Source organism: Ornithodoros turicata, chromosome 5, assembly GCF_037126465.1.
Source record: "Ornithodoros turicata isolate Travis chromosome 5, ASM3712646v1, whole genome shotgun sequence".
Lineage (NCBI taxonomy): Eukaryota > Metazoa > Arthropoda > Arachnida > Ixodida > Argasidae > Ornithodoros > Ornithodoros turicata.
Window position 1 is genome coordinate 26,086,020 of NC_088205.1, and position 26,776 is coordinate 26,112,795.

Here is a 26,776-nt window from a genome sequence, read left to right on the forward strand (position 1 = left end):
GTTCATGCAAGAGTATCTGGACATCCTGAAAGAGCGCTATTACCGAGCTTTGCGCTTTTCGTCCCGGACTGCGGCAGTTATGTTCAACCGCAACCGTCCTATCTTGGACCCCGACGTGTTGCGCTACATGCGTAACTCCGACATTAGGCAACCTCGACAGTGTCATGTCGAACAAGTACGCATGGCGGATGGGTCTGTCTCCTCTGCCCCATCAGACATCGTTCAAGTATTTCGCACTTTCTTTGCACAATTGTTCTCTTCTGAGGGCCAGGAAAGCGAGGTTGGCGAAGAGATGTTACGTTTCCTGGCTTCGTTGCACGAACTGCCAGATGATTTGGGATCGGCATTGTGTTGTTCTGTGACCTTATCAGAAGTTAAAGCCGTCCATGCCGAATAAAAAGTCTCTTCTGCTCCGGGCCCAGACGGGCTGCCTGTGCCATTCTACAAATGCTTTTGGACAGCCCTGGGTCCGTCTATGGTCGTGTTGTTCACTAGATTTCTACAAGAGCACCGTCTTCCGCCTTGTTTCAAGCATGGTCGCATTGTCCTTATTCCGAAGGGTGGCGATAGCAACTCTCCACAATCCTGGCGTCCTATTACGTTGCTGAATAGTGATTACAAGATCCTTGCTTCACTTATCGCAACACGTTTGAGGAATGCACTTCCCTACCTCGTCTCTCGATTTCAAACCTGCTCAGTTTTGGGCAGAACTATTTTCTCGTCCTTGCTATTGACACGAGATGCCATTGAATATGCCCACAGCTTTCACCAGCCTGGTTCAGTCGTCTCGTTTGATCAGGCCAAGGCCTTTGATCGCGTGGAGCATTATTATCTTTTTGGTGTTCTGCGTATGTTTGGCTTTCTCGTAGCCTTCATCTCTCTGCTTCGGTCGTTGTACTCAGACTTGACAAGTGACCTCGTCGTTAACAGCAACATAGTGCCGCCGTTTTCAATAACATGTGGGCTTCGTCAGGGGTGCCCGTTATCCCCAATGCTGTTCGTGTTGTGCATAGACACGCTGTTACGTAGGCTTGCTGCTTGCCCTCGTATTCGTGGGTTTCCGCTCCCCTGCGGCGGTTCGGTGGTGGTATCTGCGTATGCAGATGACATTACACTCTTTCTCAGAGACAGTGATAGCCTGTGCGAAGTGCTTCAGATTTTTGGTGAGTATTCGCGTGTTTCTGGTGCTCGGCTTAACAACACAAAAAGTAAGGCATTGCCAGTTGCTGGTTTTAGTGGCAACTTCTTGGGCGGTATAGAGCAGTGCTTATCCCTTCGAATCCATCCTGGGGGTAGTGTTTGACCAGCGGGGCGTGGCACGAGAAAACTGGGGTTCCCTGCTTCAGGACGTTGAACGCAAGGTTTCGATAGCCAGTAGGTTTGACCTACCTTTTCAGGAGCGTGCGTATCTAATCAAGAATGTGCTATGTAGTAAGCTGTGGTTCGTTTCCCGGGTTGCTATACCGCCCCGTGCTGTATGCACTAGGGTTTCTTCGGTGATATTCTCCTTCTTTTAGGGAGGAAGAACAGCTCTTGTTAGACGCGCGGTCCTACAACAGCCGCGATCCCAGGGAGGCGGGAGCCTCCCGTCCATTTCTACTTTTTGTACACTGCTTGCCCTTCGGGCTGTCCTTCGTGTTCTTGACGATACTGAGCATTCAGCGCGTGCGCTTGCATTGTACTGGATGGGCCACTTTCGCAGAGCATTAGTTCCTCGCGGACTAGGGAATAGGTACCCTGAGGCTACTTCCCCGTCCCTGTTTTATCGACGTATCGCAGAGCGATTTTGCGACATACAGGCTCGGGACCCTCAGGTCGATCCTCGATCGGTCCCTGCATCACGTATCTGCGAACTGCTATGTCTCTTGGATGAACCCCGATCGGATAACTTGAGAAACCTGGGTCTATCGTGGAGTGATATCCGGCCCGACAATTTCCCACGCGAAGTCTGACTTTTTGTGGAAGGCGGCCTGGGGAGTTCTACCTACGCGTGATCGCTTAAACCGGTGGGGTGTTACCAATACCTCCCTTTGTCCGAATTGTCCCAACATTGAATCAGTGTCTCACGTGTTAGACGACTGCGTTGTAGCAAGGACGTTTTGGACTCTCGTTTGCCGGGTTTTCCCGTTCCGCTACCGTTTAGGGCACCGGATCAGGGACAGGTTTGTTCTTCTCCTCGTTGCAGTGGCAAGGTACGTCTTGTGGAAGAACAGATGCAGAGCAGTAGCTCAAAGCAGGCGCCTTCGCGTTCAGTACCCTCTCCTCATGTCGCTCCACAAGCAGGTAGTCATTTTCTTGGAGACCCAGTTTGTTACACTTGGAGAGACAGAGTTCCTCCGAAGATGGTCGACACGGTACATTAGTATCTGCCGCGGCCGTGTGTCCTTGAATTGCTACCGGGTTCCTTAGTGGCGTTCTTTTGTGGGATTCTTTGGGAATATTACACAATCCCAAAATTCGCGGTCACCCCCCCGCCGGCGCACTCCGTCACTATACTCAGCCGCTATGCGGGAAGCGGCCTTACAGGATGTGAATTCAATGGGAGACAGCGTTTATGCCAATTAACAGCAAAACAGAATAAATTTTTTAAGATGTCATCGTCTAATAGAGAAGAACACCATGTAAAGAACCCCTGGAGACATGAAAGGCGCCAGCAGAATATAAGCCTAGTGCACCCTGGCCAAATGAATTTTAATGCATTGCGCCTATGGGGATTCCGTCGATTTTTGCACATCGCCCATGTTTAGACTACAATTTTTCGACAAAGGCAGTCAAATTCTGGAAATGTCATCGCCTATTTTCGTTCAGCACGTCCTCCAGGCCACATACCAACCACGGCACGATGTGTGAGTGTTAAGCCTGATGCACCCAGGGCCTTCAAAGTTGCGACTCAGACAGGGTTCCCCTCCTAGGCGCTCGACGGACTAAGTCCCAGTATTATCGTAATACGGATGCGCTGAGACTGTACGGCCGGTCTCAAGGAGTTCGAAACGAGAACGGTCATTTTTTCCAGAACTCGAAGGGACTGACAGAACAGAAAACTTTTATTTGAGTGAGTAATATACAAATGATACCGTTTTGTATTTTATATCGCTTTTATATTAAACTATACAACTTGATAAAACTGTCCATTTCGAGTGCCGTTTTGGAAGCGATTTTGTCAAACGCGACCTCTCAGGGTGCAACAGTGGAACAAGGTACGGGGTTCAAACCCCGTGATGTTACTTTCACATATACATATTACAAAATTAGCTTAGGACATCTTTAATATTATTTTTATATCAAATGATATTAAGCCCCAAAGTTGACGAAATTGGCCACTTGGCCATTTCGAGTGCCGTTTTGGAAGCGATTTTGTCAAACGCAACCTCTCAGGGTGCAAGAGGGGAACAGGGTACGGGCTTCAAACCCCGTGATCTTACTTTCACATATACATACTACAAAATTAGATTAGGACATCTTTAATATTATTTTTATATCAAATGATATTAAGCCTCGAAGTTGACGAAATTGGCAATTTGGCCATTTCGAGTGCCGGTTTGGAAGCCATTTTGTCAAACGCGACCTCTCAGGGTGCAACAGGGGAACAAGATACGGGGATCAAACCCCGTGATCTTACTTTCACATATACATACTACAAAATCAGCTTAGGACATCTTTAATATTATTTTTATATCAAATGATATTAAGCCCCAAAGTTGACGAAATTGGCCACTTGGCCATTTCGAGTGCCGTTTTGGAAGCGATTTTGTCAAACGCAACCTCTCAGGGTGCAAGAGGGGAACAGGGTACGGGGTTCAAACCCCGTGATCTTACTTTCACATATACATACTACAAAATTAGATTAGGATATCTTTAATATTATTTTTATATCAAATGATATTAAGCCTCGAAGTTGACGAAATTGGCAATTTGGCCATTTCGAGTGCCGGTTTGGAAGCCATTTTGTCAAACGCGACCTCTCAGGGTGCAACAGGGGAACAAGATACGGGGATCAAACCCCGTGATCTTACTTTCACATATACATACTACAAAATCAGCTTAGGACATCTTTAATATTATTTTTATATCAAATGATATTAAGCCCCGAAGTTGACGAAATTCGCCACTTGGCCATTTCGAGTGCCGTTTTGGAAGCGATTTTGTCAAACGCAACCTCTCAGGCTGCAACAGGGGAACAAGGTACGGGGTTCAAACCCCGTGATCTTACTTTCACATATACATATATTACAAAATTAGCTTAGGACATCTTTAATATTATTTTTATATCAAATGATATTAAGCCCCAAAGTTGACGAAATTGGCCACTTGGCCATTTCGAGTGCCGTTTTGGAAGCGATTTTGTCAAACGCAACCTCTCAGGGTGCAACAGGGGAACAGGGTACGGGGTTCAAACCCCGTGATCTTACTTTCACATATACATACTACAAAATTAGATTAGGACATCTTTAATATTATTTTTATATCAAATGATATTAAGCCTCGAAGTTGACGAAATTGGCAATTTGGCCATTTCGAGTGCCGGTTTGGAAGCCATTTTGTCAAACGCGACCTCTCAGGGTGCAACAGGGGAACAAGATACGGGGTTCAAACCCCGTGATCTTACTTTCACATATACATAGTACAAAATCAGCTTAGGACATCTTTAATATCATTTTTATATCAAATGATATTAAGTTGACGAAGTTGACGAAATTCGCCACTTGGCCATTTCGAGTGCCGTTTTGGAAGCGATTTTGTCAAACGCGACCTCTCAGGGTGCAACAGGGGAACAAGGTACGGGGTTCAAACCCCGTGATCTTTCTTTCACATATACATATTACAAAATTAGCTTAGGACATCTTTAATATTATTTTTATATCAAATGATATTAAGCCCCAAAGTTGACGAAATTGGCCACTTGGCAATTTCGAGTGCCGCTTTGGAAGCGATTTTGTCAAACGCAACCTCACAGGGTGCAACATGCGAACAGGGCACGGGGTTCAAACCCCGTGATCTTACTTTCACATATACATATTACAAAATTAGCTTAGGACATCTTTAATATTATTCTTATATCAAATGATATTAAGCCTCGAAGTTGACGAAATTGGCAATTTGGCCATTTCGAGTGCCGGTTTGGAAGCCATTTTGTGAAACGCGACCTCTCAGGGTGCAACAGGGGAACAAGGTACGGGGTTCAAACCCCGTGATCTTACTTTCACATAGACATATTACAAAATTAGCTTAGGACATCTTTAATATTATTTTTATATCAAATGATATTAAGCCCCAAAGTTGACGAAATTGGCCACTTGGCCATTTCGAGTGCCGCTTTGGAAGCGATTTTGTCAAACGCAACCTCACAGGGTGCAACATGCGAACAGGGTGCGGGGTTCAAACCCCGTGATCTTACTTTCACATATACATGTTACAAAATTAGCTTAGGACATCTTTAATATTATTTTTATATCAAATGATATTAAGCCTCGAAGTTGACGAAATTCGCCACTTGGCCATTTCGAGTGCCGTTTTGGAAGCGATTTTGTCAAACGCGACCTCTCAGGGTGCAACAGGGGAACAAGATACGGGGTTCAAACCCCGTGATCTTACTTTCACATATACATAGTACAAAATCAGCTTAGGACATCTTTAATATCATTTTTATATCAAATGATATTAAGCCCCGAAGTTGACGAAATTCGCCACTTGGCCATTTCGAGTGCCGTTTTGGAAGCGATTTTGTCAAACGCGACCTCTCAGGGTGCAACAGGGGAACAAGGTACGGGGTTCAAACCCCGTGATCTTACTTTCACATATACATATTACAAAATTAGCTGAGGATATCTTTAATATTATTTTTATATCAAATGATATTAAGCCCCAAAGTTGACGAAATTGGCCACTTGGCAATTTCGAGTGCCGCTTTGGAAGCGATTTTGTCAAACGCAACCTCACAGGGTGCAACATGCGAACAGGGCACGGGGTTCAAACCCCGTGATCTTACTTTCACATATACATATTACAAAATTAGCTTAGGACATCTTTAATATTATTTTTATATCAAATGATATTAAGCCTCGAAGTTGACGAAATTGGCAATTTGGCCATTTCGAGTGCCGGTTTGGAAGCCATTTTGTGAAACGCGACCTCTCAGGGTGCAACAGGGGAACAAGGTACGGGGTTCAAACCCCGTGATCTTACTTTCACATAGACATATTACAAAATTAGCTTAGGACATCTTTAATATTATTTTTATATCAAATGATATTAAGCCCCAAAGTTGACGAAATTGGCCACTTGGCCATTTCGAGTGCCGCTTTGGAAGCGATTTTGTCAAACGCAACCTCACAGGGTGCAACATGCGAACAGGGTACGGGGTTCAAACCCCGTGATCTTACTTTCACATATACATGTTACAAAATTAGCTTAGGACATCTTTAATATTATTTTTATATCAAATGATATTAAGCCTCGAAGTTGACGAAATTCGCCACTTGGCCATTTCGAGTGCCGTTTTGGAAGCGATTTTGTCAAACGCGACCTCTCAGGGTGCAACAGGGGAACAAGATACGGGGTTCAAACCCCGTGATCTTACTTTCACATATACATAGTACAAAATCAGCTTAGGACATCTTTAATATCATTTTTATATCATATGATATTAAGCCCCGAAGTTGACGAAATTCGCCACTTGGCCATTTTGAGTGCCGTTTTGGAAGCGATTTTGTCAAACGCGACCTCTCAGGGTGCAACAGGGGAACAAGGTACGGGGTTCAAACCCCGTGATCTTACTTTCACATATACATATTACAAAATTAGCTGAGGATATCTTTAATATTATTTTTATATCAAATGATATTAAGCCCCAAAGTTGACGAAATTGCCACTTGGCAATTTCGAGTGCCGCTTTGGAAGCGATTTTGTCAAACGCAACCTCACAGGGTGCAACATGCGAACAGGGCACGGGGTTCAAACCCCGTGATCTTACTTTCACATATACATATTACAAAATTAGCTTAGGACATCTTTAATATTATTTTTATATCAAATGATATTAAGCCTCGAAGTTGACGAAATTGGCAATTTGGCCATTTCGAGTGCCGGTTTGGAAGCCATTTTGTGAAACGCGACCTCTCAGGGTGCAACAGGGGAACAAGGTACGGGGTTCAAACCCCGTGATCTTACTTTCACATAGACATATTACAAAATTAGCTTAGGACATCTTTAATATTATTTTTATATCAAATGATATTAAGCCCCAAAGTTGACGAAATTGGCCACTTGGCCATTTCGAGTGCCGCTTTGGAAGCGATTTTGTCAAACGCAACCTCACAGGGTGCAACATGCGAACAGGGTACGGGGTTCAAACCCCGTGATCTTACTTTCACATATACATGTTACAAAATTAGCTTAGGACATCTTTAATATTATTTTTATATCAAATGATATTAAGCCTCGAAGTTGACGAAATTCGCCACTTGGCCATTTCGAGTGCCGTTTTGGAAGCGATTTTGTCAAACGCGACCTCTCAGGGTGCAACAGGGGAACAAGATACGGGGTTCAAACCCCGTGATCTTACTTTCACATATACATAGTACAAAATCAGCTTAGGACATCTTTAATATCATTTTTATATCAAATGATATTAAGCCCCGAAGTTGACGAAATTCGCCACTTGGCCATTTCGAGTGCCGTTTTGGAAGCGATTTTGTCAAACGCGACCTCTCAGGGTGCAACAGGGGAACGAGGTACGGGGTTCAAACCCCGTGATCTTACTTTCACATATACATATTACAAAATTAGCTGAGGATATCTTTAATATTATTTTTATATCAAATGATATTAAGCCCCAAAGTTGACGAAATTGGCCACTTGGCAATTTCGAGAGCCGCTTTGGAAGCGATTTTGTCAAACGCAACCTCACAGGGTGCAACATGCGAACAGGGTACGGGGTTCAAACCCCGTGATCTTACTTTCACATATACATATTACAAAATTAGCTTAGGACATCTTTAATATTATTTTTATATGAAATGATATTAAGCCCCGAAGTTGACGAAATTGGCAATTTGGCCATTTCGAGTGCCGGTTTGGAAGCCATTTTGTCAAACGCGACCTCTAAGGGTGCAACAGGGAAACAAGATACGGGGTTCAAACCCTGTGATCTTACTTTCACATATACATACTACAAAATCAGCTTAGGACATCTTTAATATTACCGTTATATCAAATGATATTAAGTCCCGAAGTTGATGAAATTGGCCATGTGGCCATTTCGAGTGCCGTTTTGGAAGCGATTTTGTCAAACGCGACCCCTCAGGGTGCAACAGGGGAACAAGGTACGGGGTTCAAACCCCGTGATCTTACTTTCACATATACATGTTACAAAATTAGCTTAGGACATCTTTAATATTATTTTTATATCAAATGATATTATGCCCTGAAGTTGACGAAATTGGCAATTTGGCCATTTCGAGTGCCGGTTTGGAAGCCATTTTGTCAAACGCGACCTCTGAGGGTGCAACAGGGGAACAAGATACGGGGTTCAAACCCCGTGATCTTACTTTCACATATACATACTAGAAAAACAGCTTAAGACATCTTTAATATTATTGTTATAGCAGATGATATTAAGTCCCGAATTTGATGAAATTAGCCATGTGGCCATTTCGAGTGCCGTTTTGGAAGCGATTTTGTCAAACTCGACCTGTCATGGTGCATCAGGGGAACAATGTACGGGGTTCAAACCCCATGATCTTAGTTTCAGATATACACATTAGAAAATCAGCTTTGGACATCTTTAATATTATTGTTATATCAAAATATATTAAGCCCCGAAGTTGATGAAATAGGCCATTTGGCCATTTCGAGTGCCATTTTGGAAGCGATTTTGTAAAACGCGCCCTCTCAGGGTGCAACAGGGGAACAAGATACGGCGTTCAAACCCCGTGATCTTACTTTCACATATACATACTACAAAATCAGCTTAGGACGCTTTAGGACGCTTTCACATATACATACTACAAAATCAGCTAGGACGCTGCTTAGCGAGTGTCGTTTTGGAAGCAGTTTCTTCAAACGCGACCTCTCCATGTACGCCCTGGCACCAGGATTAAAGGGGCTTCGCACGTTTTGAAGGGCTCGATCTGCTGCCGAACGTTGCGGTAGCCTCTGTTACAATCCCAGTACAAGCCGTTCATAGTATCTTTTTGGCACCATGATACATATCATTTGAGTCATTGTAAAGGGCCCTGCTGCCGCCTTTTCCAAATTTTGCGGTGGTTTCCGATGCAATCACAGGAGAGGGGCATAACATAAGCCGTCGCGTCTTTATATGTGTGTAAAATGTCTGCCACCGTGATTAAAGGGGTTTTTGTCCGTTTTAAAGGGCTCTGCTGTAGCCTTTTATGGAGTTTGCGGCCGCATCCGTTATAATTCCAGTAGAATGGCAATAGCATAAGCCGTTGCGTATACTTGTATGACTTTGGAACTATGATACAAGGGGTATCGACCGTTTTAAAGGGATCTGCTGCCGCATTTTCCGTATTTTGCGGTTGTCTCTGTTACAATTCCAGTAGAAGGGCTTAGCACAAGCCATTGATGACATGTCATCGGCAGCATGATACAAGGGGTCTCGCCCGTTCTGAAGGGCTATGCTGCATCCTTTTCCGATATTTGCGGTCGCCTGTGTTATGATCTCGGTAGAATGACATAGTATAAGTTGTTGATAATATGTCTTTAGCAGCATGACACAAGGGGTTTTGCTCGTTTAAGAGGGCTCTGCTTCAACGTTTTCCGAATTTGGCGATCGCCTGTGTTATAACTCCAGCAGAATAGCATTGCACAAGCCACTGATAACTTTCTTTCTTTCGCTCTATGATACAGGGAGTATCGCCCGTTTTAAAAGGCCTTGCTGCCGCCGTATCCAAATTTTGCGGTCCCCTCTTGCGCAATTCCGGTAGAAAGGCATAGCATAAGCCGTCATGAATATGCCTTTTGGTACCATGATACAAGGGGTTTCGTACGTTTTAAAGGACTCTGCTGCTGCCTTTTCCGAATTTTGTGGTCGCTTCTGTTGCGATCCCTGTAGAAGAGCATCATAAGCCGTTGATAATATCTCTTTGGAACCATGATTAAAGAGGTTTCGCCCGTTCTAAAGGGGCTCTGCTGCGGTCTTTTACGGATTTTGCGGTCGCCTCCGTTACAATCCCAGTGGGAAGGGCAATAGCATAAGCCGTCTCGAATATGCATTTGGCACCATGATACAAAGGGTTTTGCCCGTTTTAGAGGGCTCTGCCGGCGCCTTTTCCAAATTTTGCGGTCACCACTGTTAAAATCCTAGTACAAGGGCCTAGTATAAGTCGTTGATAATGGCTTCGCATGCAGAATACACCAGTGACTCTTTGTGGTGTATTTCTTGGTTGCCCCTGCAATCATCGGGGTTGCAGAAAGGTTACTTTTTACTTTTCTCAAAGATGTTGGCAAGTGATGCAATGTTTCAGAAGGAGACTGTGGGTCATTTCTTGCAGGTAGACGTGTAAGCGAATCATGGACTTCTTTATGCGTGCTGCACTTCGAGAAAAATTGGTTGATTACCATGAACAGTGAAATTCAAACGGCTTCGTAACGGAATATGTATTTCCATCTATGATGTCTTTTCCTCAGACTTTAGCACCAGTGCTCGTAGGTGTCTGTTGCCGTGTAAATGTTCGGACTGCCGGCGATTTGCCGTGCAAGTTCACTTTAGTGCCCCGTATCTTGGCAAGTTTTTTTCCTTGCCATATCGTCGCGGCTCTCTCATGCTGAATTCAAACGGAAGGTATCAGCTTTTAGTCCGTTGCGCAACTCGTATCAGCAGCGAAGAGGAACGACAATTTCTTCTTTGTCATTGTTGTTGCGGCTGGCACTATCATCAATGCGCATAGGAGCCAAGATGCGGTACCCGGCGTGATAAGATGTCTGCGTGATTTCGAGTGGAGCGAACCATAGGGTGGTATATCTATATGGATACATACATATATGGGTATATGCATTGGTGGCCAAGCTGTATCGGGAAATCTCATGAATTACAGGGGAGTGGTTGGAAAAATTCAGGGGGAGTGTACACCTCCCTGGGGGGTGGGGGTAATGACCCTGGAAAGGACCGCAATTATAGCAAAGTACCTTAGCGTAAACAGCTGAGCGGTATAGTTATTAGGCATTCGCATATACAATTCGTTAATGAAAAAGTTCACTTGACACACCAACAGAAACAAATGAGCTTCTTTTCCCAATGAGACATTGAAAATTTGAAAGGCGTTGCAAGTTCTTCGTACATAGTTCTTCACGAACGATTATCCCAACGTTCAGGAGCACTGAAATTGTCGGTTTACACACTGTATTGTTGATTTTGCTTGCATTTTCAACGTGAAAAAGAAAACAAAATCAGGGAAAGAGAAATAATTAAAAATTTTCACACAATGACCCTCGTACATAACTACTCCATCTATTTTATTTTTTTTTTCATTTTTTTCTCTGCGCCTCTCTGTGCTCCGTATATAGTTTTTCGCGCATGATATCCGGAGAGGCTGCTGCTATGCTGTAAGCCCATAAACTTAGTGTAATAATTAAGATGATGTCATTCTCTGCACTTGTCTCCACTATTACTTCTCAATTATCATATTACTTACAGTGTAGTTTATCAAAATGCACGTTCAGACCAGATCGCTATAACTACTTGTTGAGGTTCATGAGTCACAAGAACTGCTCGAATGTGAATGTACTTCCTAACGTCGACAGGAGCAGCACTACATCGAGCAAGGGTAAAAACAATGCCTGAAAACCTGGTTTCATTCCGAATTCTTCATTATTGGTGTGTGCGTGTGTGTGTGTGTGTGGGGGGGGGGGGCAGCTTTATTCTATTTAGTGGTCAAGAGCCCTCGGGACACAGAATAGCTGACTGCAAGCCATGCACATGCGGCCCGCGTGTGTGAGAGCCCTGATTGCCCTGATCTAAGCATTGCTTCATCTTAAGCGAGAAATAAATAATGTACTTGAGGGCGCGTAGCACTTGTTTAGCGTTATCTCCAAATCTGGTATTTAGTTCTGCTCCAAAATCTCTGGTCCAAAGAAGTCGCGTTTGATCAAATCATTGCCACTCGCAGACGCCACCACTCGCATCGCCAAATTGTCCATATCTTCCATTTCATTTAGTAATAACTCTGGATATAAACGTGATATCGAAGATGTCATCACTTAATTACGTAGTCTGTATATCCATGCTTAATAGCTATGAGTCCGCGGCCCATACCTGTTTCCCTTGCTAGAGCCTGCGAAGTAGCGTTTGGTCAAATCATTCATTTTCAAGCGACCAAAGAACAAACAGGAGACAAGATCACACACAAGTCGCTCTGTTGTTGTTTCGTGTTTGTTCTTTGGTCGCTTGTGGATTTACACCAACCAGCCCAATCTATATACTTCAAACATTTTGCCAAATCGTCGCCCAAGTGGCACTCACTGGCGCCAATTTGTCAGTTTCCTCTATTTTAGCTCGTAATAACTCTTGATACCAATTTGATACTGACGGTATCATCATGAAATTACGTAGTCTGTGTATCGTTTGCGGACCGTAGCTGCTGTCCTTGCTGCACTCTTAGAACTCGCATTTAGTCAATTTGTCGTCCAGAAGGCTATCACAGGCGCCAACCTGCTAATTTCATCCGGCAATCTCCCGATATCTGGAAAGTCTCATGCGCGTTCCCACAGTTATACATCGCGTCTTATTCTTTATCTCACGCGAATGCTCCCGGGCGTGTTATCGGTGTTATCAGGTCGGGGCGCGAAAAGGGAATTGTTCGCCTCAGATATGTCCTCCTCTCCCTGCCCAGATCTGTTCCTCCTCACGTACTCACGCACCACCCTGTAAACTTAGCTTCCTTGCGTAGTCCTCTGCTATCAGGTTAAGCCGGGTTTCAGAGGGGGTGTCCCTGAATGCTGCTCTTGCTTGTTTTAGCTTGTCTTAGAGTGTGACTTCTCTTGAAGCATTTTGTGTAATTAGTTTGTGCTACATTATATTGGAACTGTATTGAACTTGTACTACACAAGTTTACTTGGTTATATTAAATATCCTAACCAACAATGAATTACTTCAAAGTTAGTCGCTTAAGTACTGACACCTGCAAGTGTACAAGGAGCTTTAATAAGCATGTTGGCCTACACTGACTCGCGAATATGTTATTTCTTATTTTTGTTTGGCTCACATCAGTGGCGTCAGTAGCGGGCTACGGGGGATGCAGTCCGCACCGGGTGACGCGCGGCACCCTCTTTATCGCTTTATCTGCGGCGATATGAGGGGCCCTCTTCGAGCACGTTATTTTTTAAATGCGTTAGCGGTAGCAGTGTCAAAATGGAAAAACTGTTTGTGTGTGTGTGTGTGTGTGTGTGTATGTCCGTGTATGAGATGAAGCTTCACCGAGACAGAGGTATAGGTGGTCGTGTAAGGCGGATATAAGTGGGAAAATATAAATGGAGATAAATGATTTGAAATTGGTAGTCGAAGTAAGAGTAATTAAAGGTAATTAAAGCAAGAAAGTTGAGTTTAAAGCTAATAAATGTAGGATATATAATTCAGAGAAATGTAATTAAAGGTAATTAACGACAATTAACGACAGTTAACGTGAATTTGAGAGTAATTAAAGTAAACAAAATAAAGGGAATTAAATGAAATTCAAGATTTCCTCAGGTCACCTGCGATTACGTTCGGTAGCTAAAGGCAGTTAAAGGGTAATTGAAAGTAAATGATAGGCTAATTAAATGTTAATTAAATGGACTTACATGCGGTAATTGAAAGTCAAGCATAGACTAGAAGTGGACAACCAGAAGTCAGGTTAGACTGGAAGTGGAGAACCGGAAATCGAATTTGACCGGAAGTGGATCCCAGAAGTCGAATATAGTTCGACTTCTGGTGCTTCGTATGCTTCGCCGCTACCCATATTTGTAGCGCAAATAATTTTTCCGTTAGGAACTTAGATTGTAGCGGCATCGCTATTACGCTATACTGGAAAAGCTAGCGGATTCAGTAGCGGTGCTACTAGTAGCACTGCTATTTTGTTTATTTGTGCCAACCAACGGAAATAATCACTGTGAGTGGTGCACTTCAACCGAGAGAAAGAAATAAACGTAATGAGTAAAAACAGAAAACACTTACAAAACAACCGTCAAAAACCGATGCTAAGCATCGGATAAGTAAGCCAGGGATACAGCCAGGGAAGGGTAATGGTAACGGAAACAGAAATGGCATATTACCCGAATTTGTAACGAAAACGGAGACTCATACCAGGGTCCTCCACTACCGGAAACGGAAACGAAAACGAAAATTATAATCTGCTATTGAATTCGGGTAATGGCTATTCCTGCTGTGCGATGGCACTTGAGTGATTTTTGGTTTTATCTTTGTTTTTATGACTCCATTCCTAGTAACGCTCTAAATACTACACGTGAGCGTGGAAACAAAGTGTAATATTGGCTCTCGAGGGTGCATCCCTCGCTTACTTACGCACTGCAGTCTTCATGACATTCGACACGTGACAAACATAGTCCCCACGCACTGTACTCCACCATACCATGAGTATGACAGTCTACAATTTGTATTTATTTATTTGCTTTTTACTTTTTTTTTTCATTTGACCGTTGCTGTGGCGGTATTGTTTAGAACAAGGTTTCCGCGTTTTCGGTTTCGATTTTTGAGCGGATTCGGCGTATGAAATCGTCATTTTTCGGTGTTTTTTCCTGCGTATACATGGTTTAACCGACAGTTATCGGCGAATAGAAATTCCGTACGACGCTCATTCAACGCGGCGTTGTTCGCTGCGGTGGTGTTGTACGGCTAACGAAAAAGTAAACTGACACTTTTTTACAACCATCGTATTTCTGTATGGTTTTCTGAACTGCATCAACAACTTGCTGGGCATGTGCAGCAGGTTATCTGTATCATGTCCTCGAACGTCCCATCTGTATTCGGTGTTTTTCGATTAAAACCGAATGAGAGAAAATTTACCTGGCGTATGTTTTTCGGTGTAAAACGCGGAACCCTATTTATAACTGAGAGTGTCGGCCCATGAATGCAACACTGGATAAAGGCTACGCCTATTTTGAGTTGCTGGACTCTGAATGGCTGAAGACCAAAGACAAGTTCCTATTGCAAGATGTGCGCATCCCAACGACGTAAAATTAATTGTGTAGTGTGTACGCGTGACACCGAAGCTGCACTTGGACAAAACAGGCTGCTGACAGAGCCGGACGGGCTATCCTGCCGCAGCTCTGTAGCAGCAGTTTCATTACCGGAAACAGTAACGGAAACTAAATTCCAAAGCTGGTAGCAGAAACGGATAACGGAAATGAAAATATGTCAGTAATGAAAGTGGAAACGGTGACGATCGGAAAATACGTCCGTTACCCTTTCCTGCGTACAACACTAGCATGTAAGACTTTGAGGACACAAGATTCTGTATAGTCGCATTTGAAGCCCTTCACTCGTAACCGCACAGTGTTGACACGATGAACATAGAAAACTTATCCAATGCAGGAAGAAATGAAGACCAAGCTTGCAGCTACCTTCAAAGAAAGCGCAGCGGCTAAAGGCAAGGGCAAAGTATGCGCCTCTCTCTTTACTGGCATGTACCTCAACAAAAATGCCAAAGCGGGTGAATCTCCTGCAGACGTTGAAATGACGAATTTCTGCGCTTTAAAGAATGTAAGTCACTTGGACGTCGGCTAGGGCTAAAGGAACCTCACTACAGTGGTGACATATTTATAATCATTGTGTTCTTAGGCTATCAAGAACACCGCGAAGAAAGATGATACAACGGACACGTTCACAGTGAAGAGTGGAAGTGACCTGTACGCTTTCGACACCAAGGATACAATCCCAATTAAAGTACGCTCTCTTTGCGCGATATACAGGACAGTTGTAGCTTTAAAGGGACGGACGCCTTCGCCCTGATGGATTCCGAAACTGTGGTGACACTTGATCACTGATCATCCTATGCACTGCTCTGTATACGTAAGGGCGTACTTGCAACAGGAATCTTTCCAGCCAAACTCAAAACAGCCCTTATCAGGCCATTGTACAATGATGGAAAGAACGACGTAATAAATTATCGCCCTGTATCATAAATCCGCAGTCTTTATAACTACCCTCAAGAGGGTGCTTCTTGCAAAACCGCCACCTTGTCCTGGTCGCACGCCATAGAAAACGTCATTTTGAGGTCAGTGACTTTGTTTACATGTCGTTTTGCAGCTTACGGACGTTGCCAAGAGATGAACATATCTTGCTAGCGTAACCTATGCGGTGCTTCGTCCGCCGACATGGTAGCCCATTTCTCCTTAGTTCAAGTACTACATCGCATCAGCTCAGTGAGTCTTAACGCTCGGTCGTCATCACATCTTTGGAAGTCGTCAACAGTACGAGGCCTTATGTGCAAAACTGCGCGTTTTACTGCAAGATCATCGGATAAAAGTAACTACCGTGCTCGAAAGACATCCAAAACTTCGGGCAGAAATAACAACCGCATTTACAAACGGTTTAGCCGGCGATCACAGGCGTGGCCATCTTTAAGGTCACATGTGCTTTGATATTTCCTGTGACGTGTGACCAGGACCTGCCTAGGATGCATGGCGTTCGCCCAGCACTTTCATATACTGAGCAATACATTGGAAGCCACCCTATGGTAACTATGAAGCCGAGCCGTCGAGCCGTCATCAGCCTGACATCTTGACTGGCTTCTGCGATTCGCGCCCTTTGTCCACGTGCGAAGGAGTGAGGATGCATTAGGCAGACCTTCTGTATCTAGGTGGCGTTGGCAGTGCCCTCTGCCCCCTGACAGGCGTACAGAAGTACGTCGCCACGCTCTTGTCACGTATGGCTCCGTCGGCTGTCGCGGCAATGCTAACCTATAAAACTCCTCGCTATATAACCTATAAAACCAGCTCGCTTGCTTCCTAGCCATTTTTTTCATTGCTATATAACTCGTTCGGGAGAGAAAATTGATCAAATAGACTGTTGGACAATGTTAAACAGGAGGCAATTGTCACGTTAAATGGGAGAGGAATGTCGTCCCTTGAATAGCTCGCACCCCAGGATATCCTCAGGTTCTTCCAGTCAGAATTGTGCCGGGTATGCAGGCGCGCTACGGAGCTATCCGCAACAACGAGGGATTTGTATCTACTGTTTTGCATTGAGTGAGCGCATAACGTTGCTGAACTGTCTGTAACGCCTTGACGGGGATGTAAACGGGGAGATAGCACGCGGAGTTAACGGGCGGCCGTCATTCTTATCATGGTTATCACAAAATATTTACAGGTTGACAATTTGCCACCGTTTGCAGGTTCAAGTATTCCGAGACTACGGGGACATCTGCATGTACGTGGACCATATGGACCTGGACGACATCTCGTGTGTCTGCAGCCGCAAGCCATTTCCCTTGCTCACCGCCATTAGCCAAAACTTCGTGTGATGCTACCTGCTCTCTACACATACCATAATATATTACGCTTTTGTACTACAAAATACAAGATTACATCTCTGTCGCATGAAAAGTTTGGTAATACAAAACTAAAAAGTCGACGGTGCGGATATCAACTCTCACCTTGAATCCAGAGCATTGTTGCGACTTGTGAACGCCGTTCTGGGATTAAAGGGACGGTCTCGTATCCCCTGCCCCCTGCCCGCACAGTGTGTTCGATTGCCCTTTGTTGAAAATTGAACACTACAAATTTAACCGACAAAGTACGTCACGGTTATTAAATAAACGAATTAAATTGATAAAAATTGCACAGCATACAGCGATCTGTGTTGACAACAATAAGAACGGCTACGTCGCCCCGCGGGAAAGAAATGGTGTGCTTATGCGCGCGCTAGTGCACTGAAGGGACCGCGTGAACTCTAAGTGGCCAACTTGCTTGGTTGGAACAACTCATTCCGCAGAGACAAGTAAAAAGTCGCAGGCCCAGCCCCCACCCACAAACCCGAAGTCGTCCGTTACACGCACGCGTGTGTCCCGCGTCTGTTACACTCCCCGTTGCACACTGATTATGTTGCTAAATAAAGTGTCGACGACGAAGGTGGAGAAGGATGCGTGTTTATTAAAAACCGCATTAAATATCGTAGAGAAAAAAAAACGTGACTTAGCTTGCACGTATTCGATTACGCACCGTAGTCAATGCACTGACTATACATCCTCGGCTCGCGAAGGTATACGTCCGTGGTTACAGATCTTCTCTGAGCGTCCCCATTTCGATAGCAAAGGGGAGCTTATGGGGATGACTCAACCCATGATCTTTCTGCGAGTTACAACTGCCAATGAGCAGCTTACCCGCAGGCCGATGTCATGAGTGACGTCGCATGAGAGTGAAGTGCAGGTTCCGTCGCCTTTCATTACCGCATGTTTCGGTAAATTCCTCGAAAGCGACTTCGTTATTCTGAATGAAACTTTGATGGTTATATGTCTACAGTACTCATGAATATAGTTTTGAATATAGTTTCAGAATCGCTCAGGCTGTACGAGACCGCCCTTGAACAGTGGATGCCGTGCCGTGCGCTGAGTTTGAACGGTGATGGGTGGTATAGTTCAGAAGGTCAGCCTGATCGTTTTAGAAGCTACAAAGATTTTATTCGTCGGTATAGCCTACTACGGGTACACACAGGAGTAGTTTTCGGGAACAGGTCGAGAATGCTCGGTACGGTCAGTTGGGAGACGCGCGAGCGATGAGCGTGCGCTTTACCTCACGGGGATTATCCTTCCCGGACGGAGATCCTCATAAAGCTAGGTTTCCATTGCCGGGCGCACGCTCCCGTTGCTTGAAACGGCCACCGGAGAACGGCAAGAGTGTCCAGACTCAAAGCACCCGATGGTCGTAGTAACCTCAAGGTATCTCGACGAGAGCCAGACTTGCGCCACTTCCGTCTCCGCTGTCCGGCCAGCTGCTCAGCTCTCCGTTTCAGGAACCGGAAACAGACTCTCTCCTTCGCCACGATTGGTTGGTCATCACCCGTCCGACGGCGTCTGTCACGCAAGGAGCGACAGCATGGACGCATGGACTGCCTCCGGCGTCCCCAAAGTGACGTCTCTGCCGTTGCGGACTCCCGACCAGTAGTGGGAACTGTGAGAGAGACTGCCTATTCCCGCAGGGTAAGTCAACGATGTGCTGCAGAAAGAAAAGGATAGCATAGAGCTGCGCAGCTGTTGGTGCGGTTGGATATGAAAGGCGTCGTCCTTGCACTGCGCTTTCGCATGGTATGACTAATGCCGAGGCCGCTTCTGGATGCGCCATCTGTATATGCTGCTGCAGACGTAGAAAACAGTGCATAAAAGCAGGCTTCAACCAGAGCATAAAAGTGGGCTCGAAGGTCTTGAGGGGGAACCTGATCTCTTCGTTCCAGAAGGTTCGGAAGACTTACGAAGGTTGGTGGTACCGGCAGAGACCAGGGCTTCCGGCGGTATTACGTTACGTAGCTACGAAGTCAGTGAGACTCGAAAGTCGCTTTCAGGGCGGTATCGAATTTTCATGAGGGGGTGACGGTGAAGGTACGCACGCAAACGTAGGAAGTGCCGAGCCGTTTGACGTTCACGTAGAACCTGAACCGAGAGTTTACCAACTTCAGCTAGGACTTGCCGTGTCTCAGTCATTCTTGGAACCATAAAGCAGCGACGAAGACTTCGAGCAAACAAGGTTCGAAGGGGATTGGAAGGCCGTAAAGCACAATCGCCCTGACCAAAGCTGTGTGAACTGCTAGAAGGGAGCGCTGATCACAGCCCCATCCTGCGCCAGAAAGATGTTGAATTGCAGGGAGCCATCGCTGCACTTCGGCTTCAAGGTGCTTAATGTGGCGAAAAATTAAATAAATCGTAAGGATCATAGACATGTATTTTAGAAGACAACAGCAATCCGAAGATGAATACGCACAGTTGACCGTCATCTTCATACTGCTCTGTGAACCAACAGAACGGAAACCATCTGTCATTCCTTGCACCGGTCTGTCGAGTTTCTGTAATAAGTGACGTAATCTGTAAGTGATGTGCGAACGACTGATTTGTTGTTGTTTAACAAGTGCATATGAGATACGCACATAGTATGCCGAATTTAGATAGCAAGCGACGAATTTAGCAAAACAAGCAAGTCAAGTTTAGCGAAATGAAGCAGCCAACGGAAGGCAACTCCTTCCATGACCAGTGAGTGGCAGCTCCCTTGTGGTAACGTTTCCGCGACCGAGTTCGACCCCCCCCCCACACACACACACACTCCCTGGCCGCATGACGCGGCAGAAAGTGCGCTCACCAGCTGATCGCAAATCGGTGGCCCTGCAGTATTTCTCCTGGTGTGGTAATGCGACTCCTTATCTTCAACGGCGTATGTAGTTGACGGACTAGATTTCTTTTGCTCCTTCTAAGCTGAACACGAGTAAGTAATCCCTTTCAAAAGTTTGTTTGTTTAGTTTGTAAAAAATACAAGATGTCACGTTGCTTCCACGAAGAAAGACACACCGGAGCAGTGTACGTTCCTGATCGAGGCGGTGACGGATACACAAAGGGGGGGGGGGGGGGGGGGGCTTCGACACAGAAACCGCCCCCCACACACGCACACACCACCACCACCACCACAAAGCGAGGGTCTCGATCCGCCCTCGGGTCGAGGTGTAGCAGCCTGCCGCAGGGGACGAAGAAGTCCCGCTCCGCCGTGCGTCACATAGCGCGAGCCTAATTCTTTTTAAAAAAAAGTGTGCATCTTTTGGCTGCCTCTCAGTCAGGGTCTGACACTCTGCTAATAAACACCGTCTCTGAACTTCAGTCTATTTTGTCTGGCTCAACAACCTCCACACTGCTGACCCGAACAGCGGAGTCGAGCATGCTCCGCGACGACAGGCAGGCAAGAAATAATGACGCTCGTGCTCTTCCACATCGCACGCAACCTTCCCCGCCCTCGACTTCCATGAGCCACGTCGCCATTCGCCTTCCCACGAGGCTTCCATAGAAGATACTGGCAGCCCATCCTGCCTTACAGCAGACGAAGGCAGCACGACTTTCCACGTCACCGTCGCTCCTGAAGCCGGGTTTCTTGATTCGCCCGCCGTACGGCTTCCCCAGCGTCCCAAGACTCCGCTACCACTTCGTGGTGCTGATGACAACGCTGAACATTGCACCCGCCCTTGCGGCTGGCCGGAAAATCAACCAGGATAGCGCTGACGGTGACCAGCAGCACCCCTTCTCCTGGCACAAGTCGTCTCTTCTACGATCGGGTCAGCGGGTACGTTTCTTGATCGACACAGGAGGTGAAGTTAGCGTATTGCCTGCCGCTCCGTGCGACCGACGCCGCACCCCTATTTTTCACTTGACGGCGGTACATCACACCAGTATACCAGTGTTCCGGCAACAAGTATTAAATCTCAACCTTGGGATTGCGAAGAAATTTTCCTTGGATATTCCTAGTGGCCGAGGTTAGTCAAGCAATATTGGGAGCAGACTTCCTGCATCGCTTCAGCTTAACTGTGGATATCTCGACCAAGCTTCTCCTCGATACGTCGACGCTTCTATCCGTTCAAGTTCTCACCACCAACTCCTGGATCGGCAACGATGGCATAACGCTCTCTGCAATGTGCTCTCACTGTACGCCGCCGTTCTCCGGGAGTTCACGACCCTCACTCAACCACTGCATTGTACGCGCCCCGTGGCTCACGATGTAGTACACGACACTGACACCACCGGGCCTCTCGTTTTTGCCCGTGCTCGCCGTCTTGGTCCTGAGAAGCTGAAGATCACACGAGTACAATTTGACCATATGCTTGCCATCGGCGTCGCAAGATCACGTTCTATCAACTGGTCCTCAGCTCTGCATATGATCCCCCCCCCCCCAAAAAAAAGAAAAAAGAAAAAATGGAGACTGGCGTCCTTGCGGTGATTACCGCGCACTTAACCTGGTAACCGTCCCTGATCATTACCCGCAGCCTCGGCTACAAGATTTCACCGTCAACTTACATGGCGTCACCCATTTCAGCAAGATAAACCTCATGAAAGCATATCATCACATTCTCGTCGCTCCAGAAGATGTCAATAATATGACGACACCGTTTGTGTTGTTTGAGTTGCAGCGAATGCCCTTCGAGCTCCGGAATGCGGCTCAGACATTCCAGCAGTTTGTTGACTCTGTCATCCGAGGCCTTCCCTTCGTGTTCGCCTATAATGACGACCTACTGATGGTCAGCTCTAGTCCTGAGGAGCACGTTCAACACCTGCGTCTCCTTTTCACACGACTGGCCGCACATGGCATCGTTGTCAATGTGCAAAAATACGTATCCGGCGTGGATTCAACGGAATTCCTCGATAACCGGCATTGCCCCCCTCGCCAGCAAAGTTCCCACAGCCTCAATCCATCCGGCAACTTCGACGTTTCCTCGTAGTAATCAACTTTACCGTCGTTTCATCCCTCACTGCGCCTCCACGCTTCGACCTCTGGAATCTTTAGGCGGGATACACCACGTTCCCAGAGTTTACCATGGAATGCCGCGGCGGAGCCCTCGTTTGCCAAGATCAAAGCGGACTTCAGCTCAAATGCTCCTCTACTATCCGAAACACGGAGCTCCTATACCACTCTTATGGTCGACGCCTCAAACACGCGTGATGGCGCAGTCCTGCAATAGCGCTTCAACCGTGCGCGGCACATTATACACGAACATCCCGTCATACATGTATGACGAACGTGTATAACAAACATCCCTTAAACATGTATGATCACCAGTGGCGTAGCCACGGGGGGGCTAGGGGGGGCTCGGGCCCCCCCTACCTGCCACGGACCGACCCACACAAATCGTGCAAATCCGAGAACATAATATATGAGGGGGGGGGGGGGACCAGTGTGACTATCGCGAAAGTTCTTGCAGTTCATGGCGTTTATCTAAGAAGCACTCTTGAATGGTTTTCAAAGTATGAGCTTTTCGAAATACTTGATGCCACTTCATTGGTCATGACAGCCTATACATGTAATCGTACTGTGAACGTCTACATAAACTATTTTCGTTCCCTTTTTTAATCCTCAGTTTACAGTGTGCACAAGTATGTGTGTGTTGTCGACACAGGATCAGTGGGGTGGGGGGAGTTTTCGTATCGAGCCCCCCCTACCTTTGAGGTCTGGCTACGCCACTGATGATCACACTGGTCACACTGCTTATACATCGGCAAAATATGTTTTAAAACACGTGTGTATAACCAGTGTGACCGTGCCGCCATACTAGCAAGCCCTCTGACTATGTTTGACAACATGTTGTCAAACACACGACGATGTATTTGGGCACTGTCGAAAAACGGTTGAAGAAACGGACGTATTCGCCACGACAGTTTTCGTTCGCACGAGTCAGTGTCAACGGCGTCGTGATACGCGTGAGCTATTCTGCACGAGTTAAGTTATAAGCCAGTAAAGTCAGTGTCATCGACATTGTGTTGCACGTGTGTTCAAAATGGCGAGCTTTTTGCCTGAGCACATGGAGTATGAGACAATCGAGAAACAGCAAGTTCAGCCCCGTCATCGTCGTCCTCGGTTGTATACTGCGACACTGACGTGTGCCATACATCAGGGTTTAAGCCACTCCCATTATTCCTCCAATTCAGTTGTATAACCAATGTGAGCGGTGTTTGAACAACACATGTTCGAGACGATGTATAATCATACAAGCGTTTGGACCAAACGATGTTGTCAAACAGGTATAAGTGTGACAGGTATAACCAGTGTGACCGAGCATTATACATACGCTATACATGTTTGAAGACATGTTGTCATACATGTTTGGAGCACGTGTGTAACCAGTGTGACTCCGGCCTAAAGCCCTCCCTCAAACACGTCGAAACAAAGTTCACTTCACTTCAAAGATCACTTTCGGCCGCGAACTGTTCGCAGCCTACCTTGCGGTTTGGCACTTTCGTCATTTCCTTGAAGGCCAGACCTTCACTATCCTGACTGATCATAAGCCGCTGACCTACACCTTCCGTTACGCCAGCAGCTGCTATTAACCCCGGGAGATACGACAGCTGTCCTACCCGGCGCAGTTCTGCACGGACGTTCAGCACCTCAAGGGAACTCAAAACCGTCCTGCTGACGTCTTCAGTCGCGTCCTGGCATTGTCTGCCCTTATCCCGTCTTTTACCCATGAGACGCTCGCCTCTGCTCAAACCTGCGACGACGACCTCAAGTGGTTCCGTGAGCGCCACCCGTCCTCACTCCGCTTGGAGGAGTTCCCCGTACCTGACTCTAATCTCAAGATCTGCCGTGACATGTCTTCCGGGCATACCAGACTTTTCGTCGCAACTGGACGACGGCGGCGATATGTCGACGTGACGTTTTCTCTGCCCTGCATGACCTGGCCCATCCTGGCTACACAGGAGCTGCTTGCGAACCGTTATGTTTGGCCTACAATCAACACCGATGTCCACGAATGGGCGAAGGACTGCATGCCAGCATTCCAAATTTCACCGTCACGCTATCACCCCGCTCGGCAATTTCAACACGCACGATGCTCGTTTTGATGTCGTTCATCTGGACACTGTCGGATCTCTTCCTCCCTCGTCCGGCTACCGCAACCTCCTAGCGGCTGTTGATAGCTACACACGCTGGCACGAGGCCGCCCCCATGGAGGATTGCACCGCAAATACTGTCGCTGCCACGTTCCGTGCGATGTGGGTCGCCCGCTTCGGCGTGCCGTCGCAAATCACGACCGGGGCCTACAGGCCGAAAGCCGTCTCTTCCACGAGTTTACCGCCCTCCTTGGCACTTCTCGGCTACGAACGACCTCGTACAATACTGCATCTAATGGCATCGTTGAGCGACTGCGTCGTCATCTCAAAGCCGCCCTAATTCCCATCAGGACCGAAATCACTGGACAGATCGCCTTCCTGTGGTACTCCTCGGTACCCACGCAGCCCTCAAGCCTATCCTCGGGTGCAGCGCAGCCGATGTCGTCTATGGCTGTGCTCTTCGTCTGCCGGCCGAGTTTTTCCTGACCACTCTCCATCCCCTTCGCAGCTACTAGACCGTCTGCACCGTTCCTTCGAGAGCCTTCGACCGGTCCGCACCCGCGCCACGTCTTCCCACAAGGCTCTTATTCCGCAGGACCTCAGCAGGGCGCATGTCTTCCTGCGAACAGACAGTGTCAAAAAGGCCATCTGTCCACCTTACTCTGGCTCGCACTCGGTTCTGCAGCGATCTGACAAGACCTTCCGCATCGTGATCAACGGTAGGGAGGACACAGTCAGCACTGATCGTCTTAAACCAGCTTTCATCGAAAACCCCATCGAACCCTCCATCGACACGGATCTTCATTACTTGTGCTCACCATCCATCTTTAAAAAATAATGGCGGTAACCGGTTCGCTACAAAACGGTTCGGACGTAAAAGACGTCAGCCTCAGAGATCATGTGCCTCTCAATCCCCGAACGAGGACACATTGGTCTCCATAGGCATTTCGCGAATTTTCACCTAGCAGTCAAACGAGGACGTATAGTAAGTACGCTTTTGAGTGCCTTTTTTAACACGTTGAAGCGCAGTTGCCCTTGTGAGCGCCGCGGCTAGCGTCCCACGCACGCGCTGCGGTGTCTGCTTTTCAGGGAGGAGGCGCCACGCGGACGAATGAAGCAGGAATTGAGTAGGCCAGTTGTGTAGCTCTATAGAACGAATATATGACTATGCAAGCGCCCAACATTTCCCTTTACACGTGAGCAGTAAAAAACAAGTCCGAAGCATAAGAAGAGGAGCGAAGGAGCGTACGCAGAACGGTGTCTGTTTTATTTGTCGTGGTTTGAAAAGTAAATGTGGCTCTGCTTACTGGTAGTGCAATTGTGTCGTGACACATTGCCTTTGTGTTGTGGATTAACTGGTACATTGCTGTGAGCTCGAACAGAGCATGGGTGGCATAGATGATGGGTGGCATGGGTGGAGATCGATTCACGCTGCGAATGTAGTGTGGTGGGAAGTACCGTCGTCTATGTAAAATGCTGTCCATCTCATTAGGTTTCCATTACTTGTTTCTTGCTGGCACTGTGCGTGTGAAGAAAGAGATTTTAGGAACAGAAAGTAGCAGGACTACGCCACTTCATCAGCGTGGACGCTGTTTGCAAGTGTTCATCTATTTCTCCTTTCTCTCGCTAAAGGGAGTACCTGACCACTAAAAACGTCAATGCAGACAACAGCATTAAGCTATTAACCACGCATTTCCTGATGAAAGCAGTTTTATGGGAGACATAAAATGGAAGTGTTGAACCCGTTCGCGAAACGGTTCGATTTTTGGCTTTACCGAACCGGAACTGAACCGGAACGAAATCCAAGCAAACCCAAACCCGAACCGAACCCGTATTTTTTGCGGTTCGACACAACGGCTGTGAAACGGTGGCAGAAATCCTCATACGTATAAACCCGAGAATATGTTTAGGGGATGAAAATACAAAACATTATGTTCAGGGGATGGTCAAGTGCCAAGCACTGCCCTGCGTAGGAGTGATACCACACCGCCCTCCCCCGCGCAACATAGCTGGGACGCCGTTAAGAGGCGAGATATTCTTTCGGAGACAACGTCCCAATGTGAAAACACGGGACATTTCCATCTGGATGTGCGCACACAGTGAAAGGAAGAGCTCTCAGATTGGAGAAAGAGGAATGCACACACGCCGAGTGTGATTACATAAGAACGGTACCCACTGGAGCGCGTGGAAGAGCGAAAATGGAGCCGTACACAAGAAACCAGTTTTCTCGTTCAATGTCACTCCGCGTAATGAAGCGCGCT

At 46.6% G+C, this 26,776-nt stretch overlaps 1 protein-coding gene across 7 annotated transcripts in view; it reads left to right on the forward strand.

Annotated features, from left to right (window-relative positions):
• LOC135395412 (uncharacterized) overlaps window positions 1-17,546 on the forward strand; it is a 50,203-nt gene extending 32,657 nt beyond the window's left edge. For 4 of the 7 annotated variants that reach the window (XM_064626629.1, XM_064626632.1, XM_064626628.1 and 1 more), the window contains 3 exons: window positions 15,545-15,712; window positions 15,791-15,895; window positions 17,346-17,546. In XM_064626629.1, the coding sequence (XP_064482699.1) occupies window positions 15,545-15,712; window positions 15,791-15,895; window positions 17,346-17,474 (402 nt within the window). In that variant the 3' untranslated portion in view covers window positions 17,475-17,546. The remainder of the gene's footprint in view (window positions 1-15,544; window positions 15,713-15,790; window positions 15,896-17,345) is intronic. The other 3 variants (XM_064626631.1, XM_064626633.1, XM_064626634.1) reach the window with 3 other exon arrangements.
• Window positions 17,547-26,776: the final 9,230 nt, after the last annotated feature.